Source organism: Zeugodacus cucurbitae, chromosome 4, assembly GCF_028554725.1.
Source record: "Zeugodacus cucurbitae isolate PBARC_wt_2022May chromosome 4, idZeuCucr1.2, whole genome shotgun sequence".
Lineage (NCBI taxonomy): Eukaryota > Metazoa > Arthropoda > Insecta > Diptera > Tephritidae > Zeugodacus > Zeugodacus cucurbitae.
The window spans coordinates 33,897,757-33,923,277 of record NC_071669.1 but is presented as its reverse complement, the minus strand read 5'-3'; the positions used below and the strand labels follow the sequence as shown (position 1 = coordinate 33,923,277).

The 25,521-nt window shown below is 41.9% G+C and overlaps 1 protein-coding gene across 3 annotated transcripts in view; it reads left to right on the top strand.

The window, feature by feature from the left end:
* Positions 1-1,031: 1,031 nt before the first annotated feature.
* The window catches only part of LOC105220061 (uncharacterized protein F13E9.13, mitochondrial), a 38,572-nt gene continuing 14,082 nt past the window's right edge, over positions 1,032-25,521 (top strand). Inside the window, exons 1-3 of one of the 3 annotated variants that reach the window (XM_054230361.1) lie at positions 1,054-1,120; positions 6,582-6,642; positions 6,690-19,430. In XM_054230361.1, coding sequence (XP_054086336.1) covers positions 14,012-15,349 — 1,338 coding nt within the window. In that variant the 5' untranslated portion in view covers positions 1,054-1,120; positions 6,582-6,642; positions 6,690-14,011 and the 3' untranslated portion in view covers positions 15,350-19,430. Of the gene's footprint in view, positions 1,121-6,581; positions 6,643-6,689; positions 19,431-25,521 lie in introns of those variants that run through there. The other 2 variants (XM_054230362.1, XM_054230364.1) reach the window with 2 other exon arrangements.

Here is a 25,521-nt window from a genome sequence, read left to right as displayed (position 1 = left end):
CTTTCCACTTCCGTAGCAAATTCTCGCAGAGACTCACTAGCTTTCTGTTTGCGATTTTGCAGTTCGATTTGGAAAATTTGTCTCCGGTGCTCACTTCCATACCGTCTTTCTACAATTGGGTATTGTTTGTAGAATTTCTGCAGCAGCTCCCTTTAAAGCCACGAATAACGCAGTGACTTTGTCTTCCGCGCTCCAATTGTTTGTAACTGTAGTCTTTTCAAATTAGATTTTGAAAATCTGGAACGGAATTGTGCCGTCAAATAATGGGGTCTTGACTTTGACAGAACTTGTTGACACCATTGGTCGATTTAGTTGCAGGTCACGGAGACGATCTTTCAGTTCTTCCACATCAGCTTTAACTTTATCTTGCTTTTTCTGAAATCTGCGTTTTTAGTTCCAGTATTTGTGAGGTCACTTGTGATATACGTGTGTAACGTTCTTTAAACTGTACTGATACTTGAGCTGATATCTGCGTTGATAGCTATTTATTTTTATTTGGGACAACTTTGTTGCTAAGCGTGTGTCCAGTTCTTCCATTCGCGTTGACCAACGAACGTCCTGCGCTTCAAACTGTGATTGCTGCTGGGTTTTCATATCCTTTATTTCTAATGACTGCGCCTGGAACTGTGACGATATGCAGACAAAAGCTTGTTCATGTCCAGTACCCCTGATGGACATGGGGTATCTTCCTTTTCCTCAATTTTCGTTGTCGATTCCTCTAACAGCGATTCAAAAACAAATTCGTCAACGTTGATGTTTTCTTCTTCCATGGCCTCTCGCAAACGGGCTTGTAACTCAGCTTTCAACCCATTCGTTGCTAAGCTTCGTTGTTCCAACACCTTTTTGAGTTGTGGTATCTTTAAATCATTGAACTTAACCATTATCTTCTATGGAATTTTATTTGTCAATCCCACTTCTGACACCACATGAAACGGATTTCCATAATAAATCATTATCGCTGAAACTCTACCCTGAGTTCGATCACTGGATTGTCAAATAAAAGCCACTATTAAATGTCTACATCTAGCAAGTTATCGATTTCAAATGTCAATTCTAGTTTCTTCTGGTATCATTTGGGTTACAATACGTATATATCGTTTTGTTTGACATCCCTATTGAGGTAATTTTCTTTAGATCTATGTTGACTTTTTTGCGAATTATATTAAATGTGCACATTATTACAATTATATTATACTAACCTGTAATGTTTATACAGAGGCTTGCTTAATGCTTGCTTATATGTCCTTGTTAGAAATTATCGATGTTTCTTTGGTATTTTACTGCACCTGTTAAAACTTTGGTTGTACTACTATATATGTATGTAGTACATATGTATGTATGTACATTCTTCTTATTTTAATGAAACCTACGGGGTTGTGTATAAAATATGTAAAACAATACAAATATCAATTTTGTTGGGAACCTAAACGGAGGTAAATTTATAACATCTCGTCGGTCCCTTATAAGCAGGAAGGACCGTACCACGATTTCGTGGTTAAAATGTGTATGAGCGGATAGAGGATGTTCTCCATATCCCCTTTAGTTTCAAGCTCCATGCCTAACGTGTTCTTTAATCAATTATAGTTTATTTCAAGTTAAAAATATTAAAAGTATATTTGTATTGTAAAAAACAAAAATATATTTGTATTGTTCCTTTTGACAATCATTTGTTCTTTGAGCCTTTTATGCCAGTGTGAATGGTGTTCATATGTGCAAAAAATTTGATAGCACTGACGTAAGCGGCGATAGAATTTTCAATGAGGTATCCGCTCTCTTGTCCGAGTTCAACTGGATAACTTTGTTGTTACTTTTACATGTAAAGATAGCGATCGGATACAGCCAAATTAATTTTTATAATAAAAAAAATTAATTCTTATTAGTTCAAACTCTCATAATTTGTGTTTTCATAGTTTCACAGTAGAAACTTTCCTAGTTAGCAATACAGAAACACTCTTACGCATATGTGTCAAAAACAGGTGATTTATAAATCTCCAACAGCAGTGAGAACAGGGTAGTATTGTAAAGCGGTTAAATGTAATCTAATCACATAAAATTTTTGGTCGGAACATAATATAAAAGGCTCACAATTTGTCTGATCATTTAATTGGGAAAGTGTCTCTGTAATCAGTGTTGTTTTAAGCCTGGAATCTTTTTCCCCAACATGTTACTGGAGAGTGTACAACTGAACGCAGCTGACGTACGCGGATGATATTGATACGATTGGTCTCAACAGTTCAACAATTAGTTTTGCTTTTCCGAGACTACATAAGGAAGCAACGTGAATGTCTCTCACGTCACTGTTGACAGTCAGAACTTTGAATTTGTAAATAATTTCGTAAATCGTGGAATCAGCTTCAACAACACAAACAATGCTCTCGACAAAACAAAACTATAATAACAGTTTATAAAATTATAGATGTATTATATTATACACATCAGAGAGCTGCAACGAGTATGATAAAATCAGAACAAACAGTCGTGCCAAAAACACAATCAAATCAATTCAGTTCAGCATAGACAACATTGTTAATCAATTCGAGTAGCCGCCAGCGTCAACTGATCTGATGCAACACGAACAATCTGTTCTTCGGAAATCACGATCGCATACATACATATATACATAAATATGTTGTTAAATAGTGTAATTTCCGTAATATAGTGGAAATTCCCTAGAGTACATACACACAACACATGTATATATGTACTATGTCCTCTACATACTATGTATGTATATTTTAAACAGAACAGAACAAACGTAACACATATTTTTAAAAGGTTTAATTATTTTATTAACCAACAATAAATTTCAAAATACATTTCATTTGTAAAAAGTAATGAACACATTTCTTAAAAATAACAATAACAATATTTAATTTTTTAATAACATAAAGCCAAAATTGAGAAAAAGAGATCAATTCTTATTAAAACAACTAATAAACTTATTTCATACATATCTATAGGTATATACATATCTATTACACCTAATTTTTATTTTTGTAAATTGAATTTAAAAATATTAAGCTATCAACTGAGCCAGGTGCAAGTCTGTTGCGTTTTTCCGTAATAATATTACCTGCCAACGAGAATGACCTCTCAGCCGCAGCACTGCTAGCTGGTATTGAATGTATATGCATGGCAACTTGATATAAATTTGGATATTTTTTTATTGTTATTCCACCATTCAAGCAAATTGAAACTATTAGACATTTGAACCAGTTCTCTAGAATATCTATTGAGCTCCTCACTAGGTGTTTCGACAGTTCTTATTGCTGAATTTTGCATTAATTGTGAAAAGAAAAAGGCATCATTGGAAGATGGAACTAAATGATTAGAGTCGATGCTATCTGAGATTGAGCTTAATGTTCGAGCTGAGGATGACGCTGGCTCATTCATAAATGAATTCGATATAATTAGTGACACACAAAATTCTGTTATAGTATCCAACTCAGTTACTTGCATATTAATAGCTGGGGGTATAAAAAAATGTAACTTTATGCCATATACTAAGGTTCGCCAGCCATATCGTATCAATATATTCTAAAATGGTTAGTTTTAAGTTAATAATTGTGAGTACATATTTCGGATTTTGGCTTAAATTTTGCTTCAGGGTTAATATCGATGGTATAACTAACACAATGATGGTACCTTTGTTAATTGAAGTTTTTTAAACACAACTTCAACATTCTCGCATACACCTACCAAAGATTTTACAATAGTTAAATTTATCCTTAAAAGTCGTCGACTTTCGTCCTTTGTTGCTCAAAATTCTATTCATGTCCGCCCAGTTATCATGAATTGCCTTAAGCATTCTATAATGGGAATTCCATCGAATTCCAGCTTCAGCTATCTCCCCTCGAATCTCTAATTTCGTTTTCTCTACCGACTTTTGCACGTTCCGTGACACCGTTGTAGGATCCGGTAAATGATCGTCCACATCGATGTTTTCGCCGTATACTGCTCCGAGCTTTATAAAAAAATTTGTCATTTTTATGAAGTACCTTGTACAGTAGAAAACGGTCAGCAATCTTCAATAATCCAATTAGCACACATTTTAGTTGTCTCATTTTTGTCCTCAGCAGAAATTTGTTTTAAGATATATTTGTTGTTTGTAGCCTTACAACAGTTATGCCTATGCAAATTTGAAGTCTGATTGTTTTTATATTTTAACACAGCCGAGCACTAATAAACTAATAAACACAGCAGAGCCGGCAATAAACAAAGCCGGTTACAATTTCCCAAGTTAATTATTAATTTCTGACAAAATATTCCAGAGTGAACTGCGCCCTTTCCGTTGACCACTTAAAGTATATGTACCGCAAACAATTTTTTCACTAATTAGTTTAATTTTCTTCATTTTTCTTTAATCACAAACAATTTTACCTTATCACAAACATTTACATATACACTTCCTAGCGCGCTTCACTTGCCATCAGAACACAAAGAACTTGTAAATAGAAGTGCTTGAGTAAATAAGTGTTTAGGGGATGATATACAAACCGAACGCTGTCGATCATTTCAATCATTGAAGCATTAGTTTGTATCACTTCGGGTATTTGCTGCTGATGCGAACATTCATAAACAAATCAGGCACAAGCTGATCGCTAGTGATTTAAATTTGTTCTCTATCGCTGATTTAAAGCCAAACGGTACGCTTCGTGTACATGAACCGAAGTGACAGAATCAGACCGAGTAACGTATCAGTACTTAAGTATACACACACATTTATTACTCGTTGCAGTTCTCTGATACACATACTTCTTTATACTCTGAACCGACAGTGTAAGTAAACCAAATAGTATTCCTTTTTAGTAAAAATAACGAATGAATCCATTTGGTACTTTGAGTTAGAATTTATCCTCTTTATAAAATACGGCATAAAGTCACTCCTTATATTAGTCACGTCAGTTCTAGCACAGGTTAGGTTAGGTTAGGTTATGTGGTTGTCAAAACGACACACCTAGGCCTTTTGGAGGCCCATTCTGACACCACTGGGACTGTGATCCCTCACACTATAGAGTCATCTTTGAACCACCCTGTAGTCTTAATAAAGTGAAAAAGTTCACACAATTTGATATGAGCAACTTCACCCACATCCTCGAGAAAACTGCGTCCAATAGTTGCGATTATTTTCCTATACAGAGCCTTACATCCACATAGAAGGTGTGTAATCGTTTCTTCCTCTTCTTCTTTCTGGCAGCTTCTGCAGTAATCGTTACAAGGTAACCCCAGTCTGCTGGCGTGTCTACCAACACAGACAGCGTCCCGTTAACACCCCTACAAGGGTTCTTGTGTCATTCCTCTTAAATTTCAATAAACTACAAGTACGGCTCTTGCTCCACTCAGGCCACGTTTGTCTACTTACGGAACAAGTCGTTGATTGTTTCCATTGTGATTCAGCCGTATCAACAGCATATTTATCTATTAGATATCTGCACGTTGCCAGAGGTATGTAAATTCCCTCTTTATTAGCATCCAACTGCAATGTTGTGCCCAATCTGGCTAGTTCATCTGCTACACAGTTTCCAGGAATGTCACTATGTCCCGGGACCCATTGCAGGTGTATCGTGAAATATAATGTCATTGCCATTAGTAAATCCAAACACTCTTTCACTATCTTCGATGATATTATTTGCGACTTTAGTGATTTTAAAGCTGCTTGACTATCCGAGAATATGAATATGTGTTTAGTCGTTAGCACTCTTTTTGACAAAACGAAAAGGCTTTCTTTAATTGCAGTGATCTCTGCTTGGAAAACACTGCAGTGATCCGATAACCGGAAAGCGATTCTGGTATCCAGTTTCTCTGAAAATACCCCGCCTCCTACTCGTTTGTCCAGTTTTGAACCGTCTGTATAGATACTTTTCTCTGAATCTTTGTCCACTTTTCCCATTTCCCACTCCTCTCTATAGGGGAAGGATATGTGTAGGTCCGAGTTTAGATTCATTTCTATAGGATTGCGAAAGTCCGTAATATTTGGTAGAACTTGGAACTTGCCGAGTATACTGGAATGCCCCCTATTGCAGTTTTGCAGTAGCGAAGATTCCCTCAGCCTAAGTGCCGATTTTGCCGCCTGTTGTTTGCAGAATAGATCTATAGGCAGTAAATACAGAATCGCACCTAATGCCTGGCTCGGCGTTGTTCTGAGAGCTCCACTGATACATATACATGCCGCTCTTTGTAAACTTACCATACGCTTTACTGCGTACTTCTTGTCAATTATTGGCCACCAGTCCAATAAATAACCCATATGTCATAATCGGTCTTACCACAGCTGTGTAGAGCCAATGTGCTACGCGGGGAGTTAGTCCCCATTTTGGTCCAACCATCCTTTTGCAAGCGATTTCAATGCGGATCCGAAATTACAATTCGTACGATTTTATTTTAGCTGTTCTGCAAATCGTACGATTTCATTTGATTTCGAATTTCAATTCGAAACAGCTGTTTTCCTTGTGACAGTTTGACAAAACAATTAAAACAGAATTTGTTGGTTCAAAATTGTAAATAATTTGAAATTAAACAGTTTTAATTAAAGAAACAATGTTTTTTATGGCCATTAATTTGTTGTGAACGATATTATCAAGGTACAACCGAAAGACGACATTTGAGAGACCATTCTAATTCGCTGCCGGCACCGGATTCCACGTGAGTTTTGCTAGAACTCGACTTATAATGATTTATTTTTGTTTCAGGTTTGTTTCCAGATGTCGATTAAGTAAGCGTGCATTTTCAGAAATACTTAACCAAATTATATATTTGGGAAGATAAATCTCCATACCTAATTTAATGAAATTGGTGGCAAGTCTTAGGTTTTCGCTGAAGGTTCATATCAACTTTCAATTGGAATGTATACCGATATTGGTATAGGTAGAAGTACAATGTCCAAAATTGTATCCGAAGTGATTAATGTTTAAGAAAATATTTTGTGTCCGAAGTGGATTAAGGTTCAAATGTCTGAAATGGATTTCAGAAAAGCATTACCTCAACGTCGGTTTGGGAAAAAAATTGGAATACCAGGAGTGATAGGATACATTGATTTTACTCATGCAACTACGGTAAAATAATTTGTAAACAAACATCTTTTTTCAACAGAAAAGGGTTTTCAGCATAAATGCGGCAATGCTTTGAGTGATTTTGTTTCTAAACACCTTCTTGAGGTTCAGAAACATGTAGTGGGTTTGCTGCTCTTTGGGTAACCACGGCTTTGCTGCCTGTCTTGGGACGTTCTTCTGCCTCTGCCCTCAACGACAGCGGAAAATTTCACAAATCTTGGCAACACATGCTTAACTATTTGTTAATATATGCTTTGTTTTATATAGTGATATTATTTTTATTTTTTTATTAAATACGGACATTTTGATAAACGTTTCTTAAACGAAAATTTAATTTGGATTCAAAATCGCTATCTTTTATCTTGCCGAATTTTTTTTTTTTCAATATATATTTATTTACTGAAACTGCTCTTTAAAGCCTAACAATAAGTTATAAAATCTTAAAACTAATTAAAACTAGACAAGCTCAACCAGGTGATTGAGTTGTTTTGGTGAAACGTTGCTCTTTAGTATGCAGGCATATCTCTTCTTTTTAGACGTGATTGATAACAGGATTGTACTAAAGCATTAGCCAATGGGTTTGGGTGATCACGGAGTTTAGATATATATTTCAATCTGCTGTCCTCTACTTCTTTCTTTACCATAGGGATACCAAGATCTTTATGGATATTATCATTGCACATGTACCATGGTGAGCACGTGATTGTTCTAAGCTTTTTCGATTGGAACCTTTGTATTATATCGATATTAGTTGCACAGGTCGTACCCCACAGTTGAATGCCGTACATCCAAATCGGCTTTATGACCATATTGTATAAAAGCAATTTGTTGTCTAGGCTAAGTTTAGAGTTTTTATTTATAAGCCAATTTAAATTTGCAGCTCTTATCTTCATGCTAGTTATTTTACTAGATATATGTTTTCTCCACGTAAGCCTTCTATCTAGGTGAATACCAAGATAGGTAACTTCATTCGCTTGGGGCACAAAAATATTGTTAATTTTTACTGCCGGACACATTTTTGGTCTTAGAGAAAATGTAACGTGCTTACACTTTTGTTCATTCACATTTATACGCCAGTTGGCTAGCCATTCTTCGACAGATCTTAAGTGCTCCGCTAATATTCTTGATGCTATAATGTGGCATTTGTTACGGCTCACTAAAGCTGTGTCATCCGCGAAAGTTGATGTCAAAACATTATTAGCTGTTGGAAGATCAGCAGTATATATGATGTACAGAGTTGGCCCTAAAACACTGCCTTATGGTACACCAGCCTTATTTGTCGTCATTAGATAAGAAGTCTCCTACTTTAACCATAAATTGTCTATTATTTAAATAAGACTCCAATATTTTATACAATTCTAAAGGTAGAATGTTTTTAATCTTATATAAAAGCCCTTCATGTCACACTTTATCAAATGCCTGAGCAACATCTAGAAATATAGCTGAACAGTACTCTCTGTCCTCAAATGCTTTATTTCGTTAGTTATTCTATTTACTTGCTCTATCGTGCTATGTTTTGCACGTAACCCGAATTGATGCGCTGGTATTACATTATTTTCGTGGAGGAAAGGAGACATCTTTGATAGTAACACCTTTTCAAATATTTTAGAAATACAGGGTAGAAGACTGATTGGTCTGTATGAAGACGGCTGTGTCAGGTCTTTCCCAGGTTTATCTATCAGGATAATCTGCGACTGGGGATCATGTGTAGAAGTTCACGCAAGTGAGGAAAGTTTTTGATTGTCATTCACTTGGGAGTGGCCAGAAACGATTCTTCTCCACATGGTTCAAGCAGCTCACGACTTCCGGTTTTAGACCAAGTATCCTCTGGGTAGCCAACAGACATCCGTTTGAAGGCGAGCTAAAGTGAGAAGGCGAAGTCCGGTTATGCGGTTGTGCGTAGGGCTTGGGACCAACCACATAAAAACGAAGTACCAATGAAAAATCTACGAAAGCCTCGGATGAGACACCACCCTTTTGATGACTACACCTGCAAACGTCTTAAGGATTATGATATAAGGGCATGCACCTGGAATGTCCGGACCCTTAATTGGGAAGGTGCCTCTGCCCAGCTGGTTGATGTCCTCATACGACTCAAGGCTGACATCACCGCCTTCCAAGAAGTGCGATGGACGATGGGAGAGAGACTCCGTCGCAGAGTCCTGGCATTCACCCCGGTGGATGAACGTCTTGTCACAATCCGCATCAAAGCGAGGTTCTTCAACATATCGCTGAATTGCGCCCACGCCCCAACGGAAGAGAAGGACGATGAGACCAAAGATGCTTTCTATGAGCGCCTAGAACGCACCTATGAGCGCTGCCCCCGCCACGATGTAAAAGTCGTGCTTGGCGATTTTAACGCCAGGGTGGGTAAAGAAGGTGTCTTTGGCACAACAGTCGGAAAATTCAGCCTCCATGGCGAAACATCGCCAAACGGCCTGAGGCTGATCGACTTCGCTGGGGCCCGAAATATGGTCGTCTGTAGTACCAGATTCCAGCATAAGAAAATACATCAAGCTACTTGGCTGTCTCCTGATCGAAACACGCGGAACCAAATCGATCACGTTGTGATAGACGGAAGACATGTCTCCTGTGTCTTAGACGTGCGTACGTTCCGAGGACCAAATATAGACTCGGACCATTATCTGGTCGCAGCGAAGATACGCACCCGCCTCTGTGCAGCAAAGAATGCCCGTCAACAAACACAAGGAAGGTTGGACGTCGAAAAGCTGCAATCGCAACAGACAGCCACGAAATACTCTACTCGACTTGCACTCCTGCTCTCTGAGAGCACTCATCAGCATCTCGGTATAAGGGAACTGTGGAACGGCATCTCAAACTCACTGCGTACCGCTGCAGCCGAAACAATTGGCAACGACAAAAAACAAGCTGGTACGATGAGGAGTGCCGCCTCGCAGCGGAGAGAAAACAGACTGCCTACCTCGCAACGTTGCAAACGACCACAACACGTGCGGGATGGGATAGATACCGAGAGCTGAAGAGGGAAGCGAGACGCATCTGCAGACAAAAAAAGAAAGAGGCCGAAATGCGTGAGTACGAAGAGCTTGAGAAGCTGGCAGACAGAGGGAATGCTCGAAAATTTTATGAAAAAATGAAGCGACTTAACGAAGGTTTCAAGACCTCATGTAGAGACCAAGGTGGTAATCTGGTCACCGATGTCCAGGGCATACTGGGATAAACTTCTCCGACCTGCTGAATGGCAGTGAGAGTACAACACCAGGAGATGGCGAACCCGATCCCCCAATCGATGACGATGGAACAGAGGTTCCATTACCTGACCATGAAGAAATTCGAATAGCAATTACCCGCTTGAAGAACAACAAAACAGCGGGGGCCGATAGATTACCGGCAGAACTATTCAAATACGGCGGCGAAGAACTGATAAGGTGCATGCATCAGCTTCTTTGCAAAATATGGTCGGAAGAAAGCATGCCTGACGATTGGAATCTCAGTGTGCTCTGCCCAATCCATAAAAAGAGAGATCCCACAATCTGCGCCAATTACCGTGGGATCAGCCTCCTAAATATCGCATACAAGGTTCTATCGAGCGTACTGTGTGAAAGACTAAGGCCCACCGTCAACGAACTGATTGGACCTCATCAGTGTGGCTTTAGACCTGGAAAATCGACAACTGACCAGATATTCACCATGCGCCAAATCTTGGAAAAGACCCGTGAAAAGAGGATCGACACACACCACCTTTTTGTCGATTTTAAAGCTGTTTTCGACAGCACGAAAAGGAGTTGCCTTTACGCCGCGATGTCTGAATTTGGTATCCCCGCAAAACTAATACGGCTGTGTAAATTGACGTTGAGCAACAAAAGCTCCGTCATGATTGGGAAGGACCTCTCCAAGCCGTTCGATACCAAACGAGGTTTCAGACAAGGTGACTCACTATCGTGCGACTTCTTTAACCTGATGCTGGAAAAAATTATAAGAGCTGCAGAGCTAAACCGAGAAGGTACAATCTTCTACAAGAGTGTACAGCTGCTGGCGTACGCCGATGATATTGATATCATCGGAAGCAACAACCGCGCCGTTTGTTCTGCTTTTTCCCGCATGGATAAGGAGGCGAAGCGAATGGGTCTGGAGGTGAATGAGGACAAGACGAAATATCTCCTGTCATCAAACAAACAGTCGGCGCATTCGCGTCTTGGCTCCCACGTCACTGTTGACAGTCAGATAATTTCGTATACCTAGGAACCAACATTAACACCGATAATAATGTCAGCAGGTGCTACTTTGGACTGAGTTGGCAATTGAAAAGTAAAGTCCTCTCTCGACGAACCAAAATCAAACTCTAGAAGTCGCTTATCATTCCCGTCCTGCTTTATGGTGCAGAAGCTTGGACGATGTCAACATCAGATGAGACGACACTAGGAGTTTTCGAGAGGAAAATTTTGCGCAAGATTTATGGTCCTCAGAACATTGGCAACGGCGAATACCGCAGACGATGGAACGATGAGCTGTACGAGTTATACGACGACATTGAAATAGTTCAGCGAATAAAAAGACAGCGGCTACGCTGGCTAGGTCATGTTGTCCGAATGAACGAAAACACTCCAGCCCTGAAAGTGTTCGATGCAGTAGCCGCCGGAGGAAGCCGAGGAAGGGGAAGGCCTCCACTCCGTTGGAGGGACCAGGTGGAGAGCGACCTGGTTACACTTGGGATCTCCAACTGGCGCCGAACTGCGAAGGAGAGAGAGAGGTGGCGCACTATCGTCGATTCGGCTATAACCGGATAAACGGTTGCAACGCCAATCACACATAATCTGCAACTTTTTCCATGAAATCGGATAGTATCCAAAACTAAAAATCGCATTAAAGAGCAAAGAGAGCACCTCTACAGCAATATTTGGTAACTCTATTAGCATTTTTGGGGTGATATTATCATGTCCTGGCGACTTTTTTTGATTTAGTTCTTTTATGATGCAATTAATTTCAAAAGGTGAAGTCTTAAAAGACTCGAGCGACTCATTTGCTGTGTTAGGTAAGTTTGATAACTTAAAGTTGTTCTTTGTGCAATTGGGTTGAAATACCTTTTCCAGGTGATTTGCAAAACAATTAGCCTTTTCCTCATCACTTCGAGCCGAATTTCCACCCAAGTCTCGTATAGGCATGTTGGAGTCGACTGGAGGCTTCATGGACTGTTGGGCTTTCCACAGGGAATTTTGCTTTCTTGAGTTTGGACATAGCTTCTTTATATACATTTCATTGTGGAATTCTTCCACGCGTTTAAGCGCTTTCTTTTATTTTCGTATGGCAGATTTCAATTGAAGCTGAGTGGAAGGGGAGCGATTTATCTGCCATTCTCGTCTAGCACGCCTTTTTTCATTTACAAGCTTTTCTATTTCTCTATTAGTGGTTTTTCGGAGACCAAGTGGCTTATAGTTTCTGTTTGGTGTTATTAAGATAGTTGCGTTAGTTATTATATCATTGAGTTCTCTTATGCTTTCGTCAATATCCCTTCCTGTATTTATTTTGTACTCACTATTAATGTGGCTACTCACGTATTTCTTATATTTCAACCAGTTCGTTTTGTGAGATGTTAGACCCACCTTTGGCTCAACGAATATGGGTTCTTCACACAACTTTATTAGTACAGGCGAATGATCAGAAGATAAGTCTGTACATGTATCAGCTGTCACAAGCGATCTATCTATATGTTTGATTACTGCGAAATCAATTAGATTTGGTATTTTGTTACGATCACTGGGTCAATATGTCGGCTTGCCAGGAGATATTATATCAAGATTATTGTGCTTATTCATAATTGTGTTGTACAGCTGTCTTCCTTTAGGGTTAATTAGACGTGAGCCCCAGTACATGTGTTTTGCATTGTAATCCCCACCTGCTAGGAATCTATGACCTAACGTTCCAAAAAAGTTTTTAAATTCACCATCTGTAATTTTAAAACGATACATTGCGTAAGATTTCAATACTACCATTTTCAGTATTATTTTTAATATTACTAGGTTTTGGAATATGGTCTGTGGTATCTATAATGTCATTACGGGGAGTATGTAACATTTGGTTACGACGTGCTTGAATTCCCTGTGACACCTTCAATTTTAAATCTTTATAAATAGGACAACCCCTGTAGTTGGCAGTGTGATTTCCTCCACAATTGCTGCATTTTTTATTTAAATTCTCTTTCTTAATGGTGCATTTGGAGGTGGAATGTAAATCTCCACATACCACACAAACACTGCGTAGAGTGCAATAGGATTTGGTATGCCCATATTTTTAGCAATTGGTGCATTGTACCGGACCATTTCTTTTGTGTGGTTCTTCAACGGTTACTCTGCGGTGCAGCAAATATTTTAAATTGTATATTGGATACACTTCGTTCTTTCTAAGCTGGTTAGAATTCGGCATCAGTTCAATTCTAAACATGGGTTGTGGTACTTTGTTTCTGTGGAAGATATTTACAACAGTTTTAATTTCAAAGCCACATTCCTCAGGAGCTTCTTTGACTTCGCTAGAATCTATGGAAGACTCTATACCTTTAATTACAATGACTAGGCCTTTAGAACTCTTCAGTTGATAAGAATAATAGTTCTTATTTTTGTTTGACAAATATTTAACTATGTCCATGAAACTTTTCTCAGTGTACGACTGTATTTTAGTTTTATCTATATTGCCTTTTTTCAAAGGCACTATATGAAAATTAGGATGGAGTCATATGTAGAAGTTCACGTAAGTGAGGAAAGTTTCTGACTGCCATTCACTTGGAATTGGCCAGGAACGATTCTTTTACATGTGGCTCAAGCAGCTCACAACTTCCGGTCTTAGACAAAGTATCCTCTGCGTAGCCAACAGACATCCGTCTGGAAGCGAGCTAAAGTGAGAAGGCGAATCCCGCTTATGCGGTTGTGCGTAGGGCTTGGGACCCACCACATAAAAAGGAATATCAAGTGAATGAGAAACACAGGCCTCGGATGAGAAACCCCCCTTTTGATGACGACCACGGCAAACGTATAAAGGACTATGATTTAAGGGCATGCACCTGGAATGTCCGGACCCTTAATTGGGAAGGTGCCTCTGCCCAGCTGGTTGATGTCCTCATACGACTCAAGGCTGACATCACCGCCATCCAAGAAGTGCGATGGACGGGACAAGGACGGAAGAAGGTGGGTCCTTGTGACATCTACTACAGCGGCCATATAAAGGAGCGCAAATTTGGTGTTGGATTTGTGGTGGGAGAGAGACTCCGTCGCAGAGTCCTGGCATTCACCCCGGTGGATGAACGTCTTGCCACAATCCGCATCAAAGCGAGGTTCTTCAACATATCGCTGATTTGCGCCCACGCCCCAACGGAAGAGAAGGACGATGTGACCAAAGATGCTTTCTATGAGCGCCTAGAACGCACCTATGAGCGCTGCCCCCGCCACGATGTAAAAGTCGTGCTCGGCGATTTTAACGCCAGGGTGGGTAAAGAAGGTGTCTTTGGCACAACAGTCGGAAAATTCAGCCTCCATGACGAAACATCGCCAAACGGCCTGAGGCTGATCGACTTCGCTGGGGTCCGAAATATGGTCGTCTGTTGTACCAGATTCCAGCATAAGAAAATACATCAAGCTACTTGGCTGTCTCCTGATCGAAACACGCGGAACCAAATCGATCACGTTGTGATAGACGGAAGACATGTCTCCTGTGTCTTAGACGTGCGTACGCTCCGAGGACCAAATATAGACTCGGACCATTATCTGGTCGCAGCGAAGATACTCACCCGCCTCTGTGCAGCAAAGAATGCCCGTCAACAAACACAAGGAAGGTTGGACGTCGAAAAGCTGCAATCGCAACAGACAGCCACGAAATACTCTACTCGACTTGCACTCCTGCTCTCTGAGAGCACTCATCAGCATCTCGGTATAAGGGAACTGTGGAACGGCATCTCAAACTCACTGCGTACCGCTGCAGCCGAAACAATTGGTTTTCGGCAACGACAAAAAACAAGCTGGTACGATGAGGAGTGCCATCTCGCAGCGGAGAGAAAACAGACTGCCTACCTCGCAACGTTGCAAACGACCACATCACGTGCGGGATGGGATAGATACCGAGAGCTGAAGAGGGAAGCGAGACGCATCTGCAGACAAAAAAAGAAAGAGGCCGAAATGCGTGAGTACGAAGAGCTTGAGAAGCTGGCAGACAGAGGGAATGCTCGAAAATTTTATGAAAAAATGAAGCGACTTAACGAAGGTTTCAAGACCGGAGCATCCTCATGTAGAGACCAAGGTGGTAATCTGGTCACCGATGTCCAGGGCATACTGGGATAAACTTCTCCGACCTGCTGAATGGCAGTGAGAGTACAACACCAGGAGATGGCGAACCCGATCCCCCAATCGATGACGATGGAACAGAGGTTCCATTACCTGACCATGAAGAAATTCGAATAGCAATTACCCGCTTGAAGAACAACAAAACAGCGGGGGCCGATAGATTACCGGCAGAACTATTCAAATACGGCGGCGAAGAACTGATAAGGTGCATGCATCAGCTTCTTTGCAAAATATGGTCGGAAGAAAGCATGCCTGACGATTGGAATCTCAGTGTGCTCTGCCCAATCCATAAAAAGAGAGATCCCACAATCTGCGCCAATTACCGTGGGATCAGCCTCCTAAATATCGCATACAAGGTTCTATCGAGCGTACTGTGTGAAAGACTAAGGCCCACCGTCAACGAACTGATTGGACCTCATCAGTGTGGCTTTAGACCTGGAAAATCGACAACTGACCAGATATTCACCATGCGCCAAATCTTGGAAAAGACCCGTGAAAAGAGGATCGACACACACCACCTTTTTGTCGATTTTAAAGCTGTTTTCGACAGCACGAAAAGGAGTTGCCTTTACGCCGCGATGTCTGAATTTGGTATCCCCGCAAAACTAATACGGCTATGTAAATTGACGTTGAGCAACAAAAGCTCCGGGAAGGACCTCTCCAAGCCGTTCGATACCAAACGAGGTTTCAGACAAGGTGACTCACTATCGTGCGACTTCTTTAACCTGATGCTGGAAAAAATTATAAGAGCTGCAGAGCTAAACCGAGAAGGTACAATCTTCTACAAGAGTGTACAGCTGCTGGCGTACGCCGATGATATTGATATCATCGGAAGCAACAACCGCGCCGTTTGTTCTGCTTTTTCCCGCATGGATAAGGAGGCGAAGCGAATGGGTCTGGAGGTGAATCAGGACAAGACGAAATATCTCCTGTCATCAAACAAACAGTCGGCGCATTCGCGCCTTGGCTCCCACGTCACTGTTGACAGTCATAACTTTGAAGTTGTAGATAATTTCGTATACCTAGGAACCAACATTAACACCGATAATAATGTCAGCCTTGGAATCCAACACAGAATCACTCTTGCCAGCAGGTGCTACTTTGGACTGAGTTGGCAATTGAACAATAAAGTAATCTCTCGACGAACCAAAATCAAACTCTACAAGTCGCTTATCATTCCCGTCCTGCTTTATGGTGCAGAAGCTTGGACGATGTCAACATCAGATGAGACGACACTAGGAGTTTTCGAGAGGAAAATTTTGCGCAAGATTTATGGTCCTCAGAACATTGGCAACGGCGAATACCGCAGACGATGGAACGATGAGCTGTACGAGTTATACGACGACATTGAAATGTTCAGCGAATAAAAAGACAGCGGCTACGCTGGCTAGGTCATGTTGTCCGAATGAACGAAAACACTCCAGCCCTGAAAGTGTTCGATGCAGTACCCGCCGGAGGAAGCCGAGGAAGGGGAAGGCCTCCACTCCGTTGGAGGGACCAGGTGGAGAGCGACCTGGTTACACTTAGGATCTCCAACTGGCGCCGAATTGCGAAGGAGAGAGAGAGGTGGCGCACTATCGTCGATTCGGCTATAACCGGCTAAACGGTTGCAACGCCAATCACACATAATCTGCAACTTTTTCCATGAAATCTGATAGTATCCAAAACTAAAAATCGCATTAAAGAGCAAAGAGAGCACCTCTACAGCAATATTTGGTAACTCTATTAGCATTTTTGGGGTGATATTATCATGTCCTGGCGACTTTTTTTGATTTAGTTCTTTTATGATGCAATTAATTTCAAAAGGTGAAGTCTTAAAAGACTCGAGCGACTCATTTGCTGTGTTAGGTAAGTTTGATAACTTAAAGTTGTTCTTTGTGCAATTGGGTTGAAATACCTTTTCCAGGTGATTTGCAAAACAATTAGCCTTTTCCTCATCACTTCGAGCCGAATTTCCACCCAAGTCTCGTATAGGCATGTTGGAGTCGACTGGAGGCTTCATGGACTGTTGGGCTTTCCACAGGGAATTTTGCTTTCTTGAGTTTGGACATAGCTTCTTTATATACATTTCATTGTGGAATTCTTCCACGCGTTTAGCGCTTTCTTTTATTTTCGTATGGCAGATTTCAATTGAAGCTGAGTGGAAGGGGAGCGATTTATCTGTCATTCTCGTCTAGCACGCCTTTTTTCATTTACAAGCTTTTCTATTTCTCTATTAGTGGTTTTTCGGAGACCAAGTGGCTTATAGTTTCTGTTTGGTGTTATTAAGATAGTTGCGTTAGTTATTATATCATTGAGTTCTCTTATGCTTTCGTCAATATCCCTTCCTGTATTTATTTTGTACTCACTATTAATGTGGCTACTCACGTATTTCTTATATTTCAACCAGTTCGTTTTGTGAGATGTTAGACCCACCTTTGGCTCAACGAATATGGGTTCTTCACACAACTTTATTAGTACAGGCGAATGATCAGAAGATAAGTCTGTACATGTATCAGCTGTCACAAGCGATCTATCTATATGTTTGATTACTGCGAAATCAATTAGACTTGGTATTTTGTTACGATCACTGGGTCAATATGTCGGCTTGCCAGGAGATATTATATCAAGATTATTGTGCTTATTCATAATTGTGTTGTACAGCTGTCTTCCTTTAGGGTTAATTAGACGTGAGCCCCAGTACATGTGTTTTGCATTGTAATCCCCACCTGCTAGGAATCTATGACCTAACGTTCCAAAAAAGTTTTTAAATTCACCATCTGTAATTTTAAAACGATACATTGCGTAAGATTTCAATACTACCATTTTCAGTATTATTTTTAATATTACTAGGTTTTGGAATATGGTCTGTGGTATCTATAATGTCATTACGGGGAGTATGTAACATTTGGTTACGACGTGCTTGAATTCCCTGTGACAGCTTCAATTTTAAATCTTTATAAATAGGACAACCCCTGTAGTTGGCAGTGTGATTTCCTCCACAATTGCTGCATTTTTTATATAAATTCTCTTTCTTAATGGTGCATTTGGAGGTGGAATGTAAATCTCCACATACCACACAAACACTGCGTAGAGTGCAATAGGATTTGGTATGCCCATATTTTTAGCAATTGGTGCATTGTACCGGACCATTTCTTTTGTGTGGTTCTTCAACGGTTACTCTGCGGTGCAGCAAATATTTTAAATTGTATATTGGATACACTTCGTTCTTTCTAAGCTGGTTAGAATTCGGCATCAGTTCAATTCTAAACATGGGTTGTGGTACTTTGTTTCTGTGGAAGATATTTACAACAGTTTTAATTTCAAAGCCACATTCCTCAGGAGCTTCTTTGACTTCGCTAGAATCTATGGAAGACTCTATACCTTTAATTACAATGACTAGGCCTTTAGAACTCTTCAGTTGATAAGAATAATAGTTCTTATTTTTGTTTGACAAATATTTAACTATGTCCATGAAACTTTTCTCAGTGTACGACTGTATTTTAGTTTTATCTATATTGCCTTTTTTCAAAGGCACTATATGAAAATTAGGATGGAGTCATATGTAGAAGTTCACGTAAGTGAGGCAAGTTTCTGACTGCCATTCACTTGGAATTGGCCAGGAACGATTCTTTTACATGTGGCTCAAGCAGCTCACAACTTCCGGTTTTAGACCAAGTATCCTCTGGGTAGCCAACAGACATCCGTCTGGAAGCGAGCTAAAGTGAGAAGGCGAATCCCGCTTATGCGGTTGTGCGTAGGGCTTGGGACCCACCACATAAAAAGGAATATCAAGTGAATGAGAAACACAGGCCTCGGATGAGAAACCCCCCTTTTGATGACGACCACGGCAAACGTATAAAGGACTATGATTTAAGGGCATGCACCTGGAATGTCCGGACCCTTAATTGGGAAGGTGCCTCTGCCCAGCTGGTTGATGTCCTCATACGACTCAAGGCTGACATCACCGCCATCCAAGAAGTGCGATGGACGGGACAAGGACGGAAGAAGGTGGGTCCTTGTGACATCTACTACAGCGGCCATATAAAGGAGCGCAAATTTGGTGTTGGATTTGTGGTGGGAGAGAGACTCCGTCGCAGAGTCCTGGCATTCACCCCGGTGGATGAACGTCTTGCCACAATCCGCATCAAAGCGAGGTTCTTCAACATATCGCTGATTTGCGCCCACGCCCTAACGGAAGAGAAGGACGATGTGACCAAAGATGCTTTCTATGAGCGCCTAGAACGCACCTATGAGCGCTGCCCCCGCCACGATGTAAAAGTCGTGCTCGGCGATTTTAACGCCAGGGTGGGTAAAGAAGGTGTCTTTGGCACAACAGTCGGAAAATTCAGCCTCCATGACGAAACATCGCCAAACGGCCTGAGGCTGATCGACTTCGCTGGGGTCCGAAATATGGTCGTCTGTTGTACCAGATTCCAGCATAAGAAAATACATCAAGCTACTTGGCTGTCTCCTGATCGAAACACGCGGAACCAAATCGATCACGTTGTGATAGACGGAAGACATGTCTCCTGTGTCTTAGACGTGCGTACGCTCCGAGGACCAAATATAGACTCGGACCATTATCTGGTCGCAGCGAAGATACTCACCCGCCTCTGTGCAGCAAAGAATGCCCGTCAACAAACACAAGGAAGGTTGGACGTCGAAAAGCTGCAATCGCAACAGACAGCCACGAAATACTCTACTCGACTTGCACTCCTGCTCTCTGAGAACACTCATCAGCATCTCGGTATAAGGGAACTGTGGAACGGCATCTCAAACTCACTGCGTACCGCTGCAGCCGAAACAATTGGTTTTCGGCAACGACAAAAAACAAGCTGGTACGATGAGGAGTGCCATCTCGCAGCGGAGAGAAAACAGACTGCCTACCTCGCAACGTTGCAAACGACCACATCACGTGCGGGATGGGATAGATACCGAGAGCTGAAGAGGGAAGCGAGACGCATCTGCAGACAAAAAAAGAAAGAGGCCGAAATGCGTGAGTACGAAGAGCTTGAGAAGCTGGCAGACAGAGGGAATGCTCGAAAATTTTATGAAAAAATGAAGCGACTTAACGAAGGTTTCAAGACCGGAGCATCCTCATGTAGAGACCAAGGTGGTAATCTGGTCACCGATGTCCAGGGCATACTGGGATAAACTTCTCCGACCTGCTGAATGGCAGTGAGAGTACAACACCAGGAGATGGCGAACCCGATCCCCCAATCGATGACGATGGAACAGAGGTTCCATTACCTGACCATGAAGAAATTCGAATAGCAATTACCCGCTTGAAGAACAACAAAACAGCGGGGGCCGATAGATTACCGGCAGAACTATTCAAATACGGCGGCGAAGAACTGATAAGGTGCATGCATCAGCTTCTTTGCAAAATATGGTCGGAAGAAAGCATGCCTGACGATTGGAATCTCAGTGTGCTCTGCCCAATCCATAAAAAGAGAGATCCCACAATCTGCGCCAATTACCGTGGGATCAGCCTCCTAAATATCGCATACAAGGTTCTATCGAGCGTACTGTGTGAAAGACTAAGGCCCACCGTCAACGAACTGATTGGACCTCATCAGTGTGGCTTTAGACCTGGAAAATCGACAACTGACCAGATATTCACCATGCGCCAAATCTTGGAAAAGACCCGTGAAAAGAGGATCGACACACACCACCTTTTTGTCGATTTTAAAGCTGTTTTCGACAGCACGAAAAGGAGTTGCCTTTACGCCGCGATGTCTGAATTTGGTATCCCCGCAAAACTAATACGGCTATGTAAATTGACGTTGAGCAACAAAAGCTCCGGGAAGGACCTCTCCAAGCCGTTCGATACCAAACGAGGTTTCAGACAAGGTGACTCACTATCGTGCGACTTCTTTAACCTGATGCTGGAAAAAATGGCGATTTCAACGCTAGGGTGGGTAAAGAAGGTGTCTTTGGCACAACAGTCGGAAAATTCAGCCTCCATGACGAAACATCACCAAACGGTCTGAGGCTGATCGACTTCGCCGGGGCCCGAAATATGGTCATCTGTAGTACTAGATTCCAGCATTAGAAAATCCATCAAGAATCACTCGCAACCAGATCGATCATGTTGTGATAGATGCACGACATGTCTCCAGTGTTTTTGATGTGCGTACGCTTCGTGGTCCCAACATCGACTCGGACCACTATCTTGTAGCAGCTAAGATACGCACCCGCCTCTGTGTAGAAAAGCGCACACGTCAACAAACACAAGGAAGGTTCGACATAGAGAAGCTGCAATCACAACCGACAGCCGAACGATTTTCTACTCGACTTGCACTCCTGCTCTCTGAGAGCACTCATCAGCATCTCGGTATAAGGGAGCTGTGGGACGGCATATCAAACTCCTTACGTACAGCTGCAACCGAAACCATTGGCTTTCGGAAAAGCCAAAAAAACAGCTGGTATGATGAGGATTGTCGTCTCGCAGTGGAGAGAAAACAGACTGCCTACCTCGCAATGTTGCGATCGACCGCAACACGAGCGGGATGGGAAAGATACCGAGAGCGGAAGAGGGAAGCGAGACGCATTTGCAGAAAAAGAAAGAAAGAGGCAGAAATGCGTGAGTATGAAGAGCTTGACAAGCTGGCCGACAGGGGTAATGCTCGAAAATTTTACGAAAAGATCCGGCGACTAACTGAAGGTTTCAAGACCGGAGCACACTCCTGTAGGACCCCCAGCGGTGATCTAGTGGTTGATGACCAGAGTATACTGTGTTTGTGGAGGGAACACTACTCCAGCCTGCTGAATGGCAGTGAAAGTACAACACCAGGAGATGGCGAACCCGATTCCCCAATTGACGACGATGGAACAGATGTTCCATTGCCCGACCGCGAAGAAATTAGAATAGCAATTACCCGCTTGAAGAACAACAAGGCGGCGGGGGCCGATGGATTGCAGGCCGAGCTATTCAAATACGGCGGCGAAGAGCTGATAAGGTGCATGCATCAGCTTCTTTGCGAAATATGGTCGGAAGAAAGCATGCCCGACGATTGGAATCTCAGTGTGCTCTGCCCAATCCATAAAAAGGGAGATCCCACAATCTGCGCCAACTATCGTGGGATAAGCTTCCTTAATATCGCTTATAAGGTTCTATCGAGCGTACTGTGTGAAAGACTAAAGCCCACCGTCAACAAACTGATTGGACCTTATCAGTGTGGCTTTAGACCTGGAAAATCAACAACTGACTAGATATTCACCATGCGCCAAATCTTGGAGAAGACCCGTGAAAAAAGGATCGACACACACCATCTATTAGTCGACTTTAAAGCTGCTTTCGACAGCACGAAAAGGAGCTGCCTTTATGCCGCGATGTCTGAATTTGGTATCCCCGCAAAACTAATACGGCTGTGTAAGTTGACGTTGAGCAACACCAAAAGCTCCGTCAGGATCGGGAAGGACCTCTCCGAGCCGTTCGATACTAAACGATGTTTCAGACAAGGTGACTCGCTATCGTGCGACTTCTTTAACTTGATGCTGGAGAAAATTATAAGAGCTGCAGAGCTAAATAGAGAAGGTACAATCTTCTGCAAGAGTGTACAGCTCCTGGCTTACGCCGATGATATCGATATCATTGGAAACAACACCCGCGCCGTTAGTTCTGCTTTTTCCCGCCTGGATAAGGAAGCGAAGCGAATGGGTCTGGTGGTGAACGAGGACAAAACGAAATATCTCCTGTCATCAAACAAACAGTCAGCGCATTCGCGTCTTGGCTCCCACGTCACTGTTGACAGTCATAACTTTGAAGTTGTAGATAATTTCGTATACCTAGGAACCAACATTAACACCGATAATAATGTCAGCCTTGAAATCCAACGCAGAATCACTCTTGCCAACAGGTGCTACTATGGACTGAGTAGGCAATTGAAAAGTAAAGTCCTCTCTCGACGAACAAAAACTAAACTCTACAAGTCCCTCATCATTCCCGTCCTACTTTATGGTGCAGAAGCGTGGACGGTGTCAACATCCGATGAGATGGCACTAGGAGTTTTCGAGAGAAAGGTTTTGCGGAAGATTTACGGTCCCTTAAACATTGGCAACGGCGAATACCGCAGAAGATGGAATGATGAGCTGTATGTGTTGTTCGATGACATAGACATAGTCCAGCGAATAAAAAGACAGCGGCTACGCTGGCTGGGTCATGTTGTTCGAATGGATGAAAGTGCCCCAGCTCTGAAAGTTTTCGATGCAGTACCCGCTGGTGGAAGCCGAGGAAGAGGGAGACCTCCACTCCGGTGGAAGGACCAGGTGGAGAAGGACCTGTCTTCACTTGGTATTACCAATTGGCGCCAAACCGCCAAAAGGAGAGATGCGTGGCGCACTGTTGTGGACTCGGCTATAACCGCGTAAGCGGTTTCTACGCCAGTTAAAAAAAAAAAAATATGAAAATTATTAGTACCTACAATTTCACTCAATTTAGCAACAAGTGTATTTGAGCTGCGCTCCCGCAAATATATTGGCGGTGGTGTAGCATTCGTGGTGGTACCCTTCCCATCGTCGTCCGAACCTTTGCTTAATAAGGCAAATCTGTTGCCATTTAATACCTCAGGTTTGCTTTTGATTGGCTTGTCGTCTTGAAATTTTTTAGGATTGACCGCTAACTTTGAAGGACTTAACTTTCTTTTTACATTGATGTAACGGTCAATACCAATCTGCACAGATAAACCTTTTTTTATTGGTACATTCTCACCTTGCGCTATGTTTTTCTTCGCTGTCTGCTCATTTGCTGGTACCTGCGAATTTGTTGGTGTATTCTTGTTTGTTGCTGGCCCTTGTTGACTGCCGTTCTCTGCTGATTTTGCTGTTTGTAAGCTCTGCTTAGGCTCAGTTGGTCGCTGTGATGCGTCATCCTTCTCACCGTTGCCTTTTTTGTTGGTAGGTTTTGCAGGCTCGACAAAACTAAAGTAGGCATTCAGGTGAATTCTGAAAATTGTAACTATTCCGATTTGCAGAACAGGGCGACAAAACGATTTGATGATGTTCGAAAAAACAAAAACGCAACGATTTACAGAACATGTCAAACGATTAGAAAACGGAAAAAGCGAAAATATTGCCCGTAAACGATTTGCCTGTATATGTGGGAATTTTCCCCTAATTGATACCGCTACATCATCAGCGTAGGCCACAACATGTACTCCCCCTTTCTCTAGATATAATAACATTCTGTTCATTGTTAGGATCCATAGAAGTGGGGATAGCACGCCTCCTTGAGGTGTACCCCTATGGACAGATCTGCACATCGTTGAAACCCCCAGCGTTGAAGTTATGAACCTGCCTAGAAACATCTGTTCTATAAGTTTCATGAGTGCTTCCGAGACATTCAGATCTTTAAGCGCGTTGATAATGGCCTTAGGCTGGATGTTGTTAAACGCGCCTCCTTTGTCTAAGAAGGCTATGAGAACGTATTCCTTTACTACCAGAGCCGTTTCAATCTCTGCCACCACCGAGTTTAAGGCTATTTCCGTGGATTTTCCTTTGGAGTACGCATGCTGTGAAACTGCTAACTTTTCCGGAGCTAGCTTGCTTCTTATATTAATTTCTATTAATCTTTCCAGTGTTTTTAGTAGAAATGAGGAAAGACTGATTGGTCTAAAATCCTTTGGACTGGTGTGAGAGCTTTTGCCCGCTTTTGGTATGTATAATGAAGGAATATAATTTAACCGAAGGGTTCCTTCGAGAATGGTTACTAACCACCCCGTTACGTAACTGAACGATGTATGCAATTGAGCCGGGAATATACCGTCAGGTATACCGTCGAATATACCGGAGATTTAAAAGGTTGAAACTGTTAATTGCCCACCTTATTTTGTCTATTGATAAAAGTCTCCAATATTAGGTTCTGTTTCCACTTCATTATCCAGAGTATACTCAGCGGTGAAGCTCTCTGAGCTGCCCGGGAAGTGAGTATCCATCAGCATTTTTAAAGTTTCTTCACTGGATTCCGTCCAGCTCTGATCTGGCTTCTGTAGGTACCCAACGTTATGCATACCCTTTGCTATTACCTTTCTTAACCGAGACGCTTCTGTTGTGGTTTCGATTTCTTCACAGAAGGATTTCCACGGTTTTCGTTTTGATTTCCTAATTTCCTTTTTGTATGACTTTAGAAGGCTGTAGTGTCGTTCCCAGTCCTGCTCTACTTGGGATTGTTTCGCTGCATTAAATTG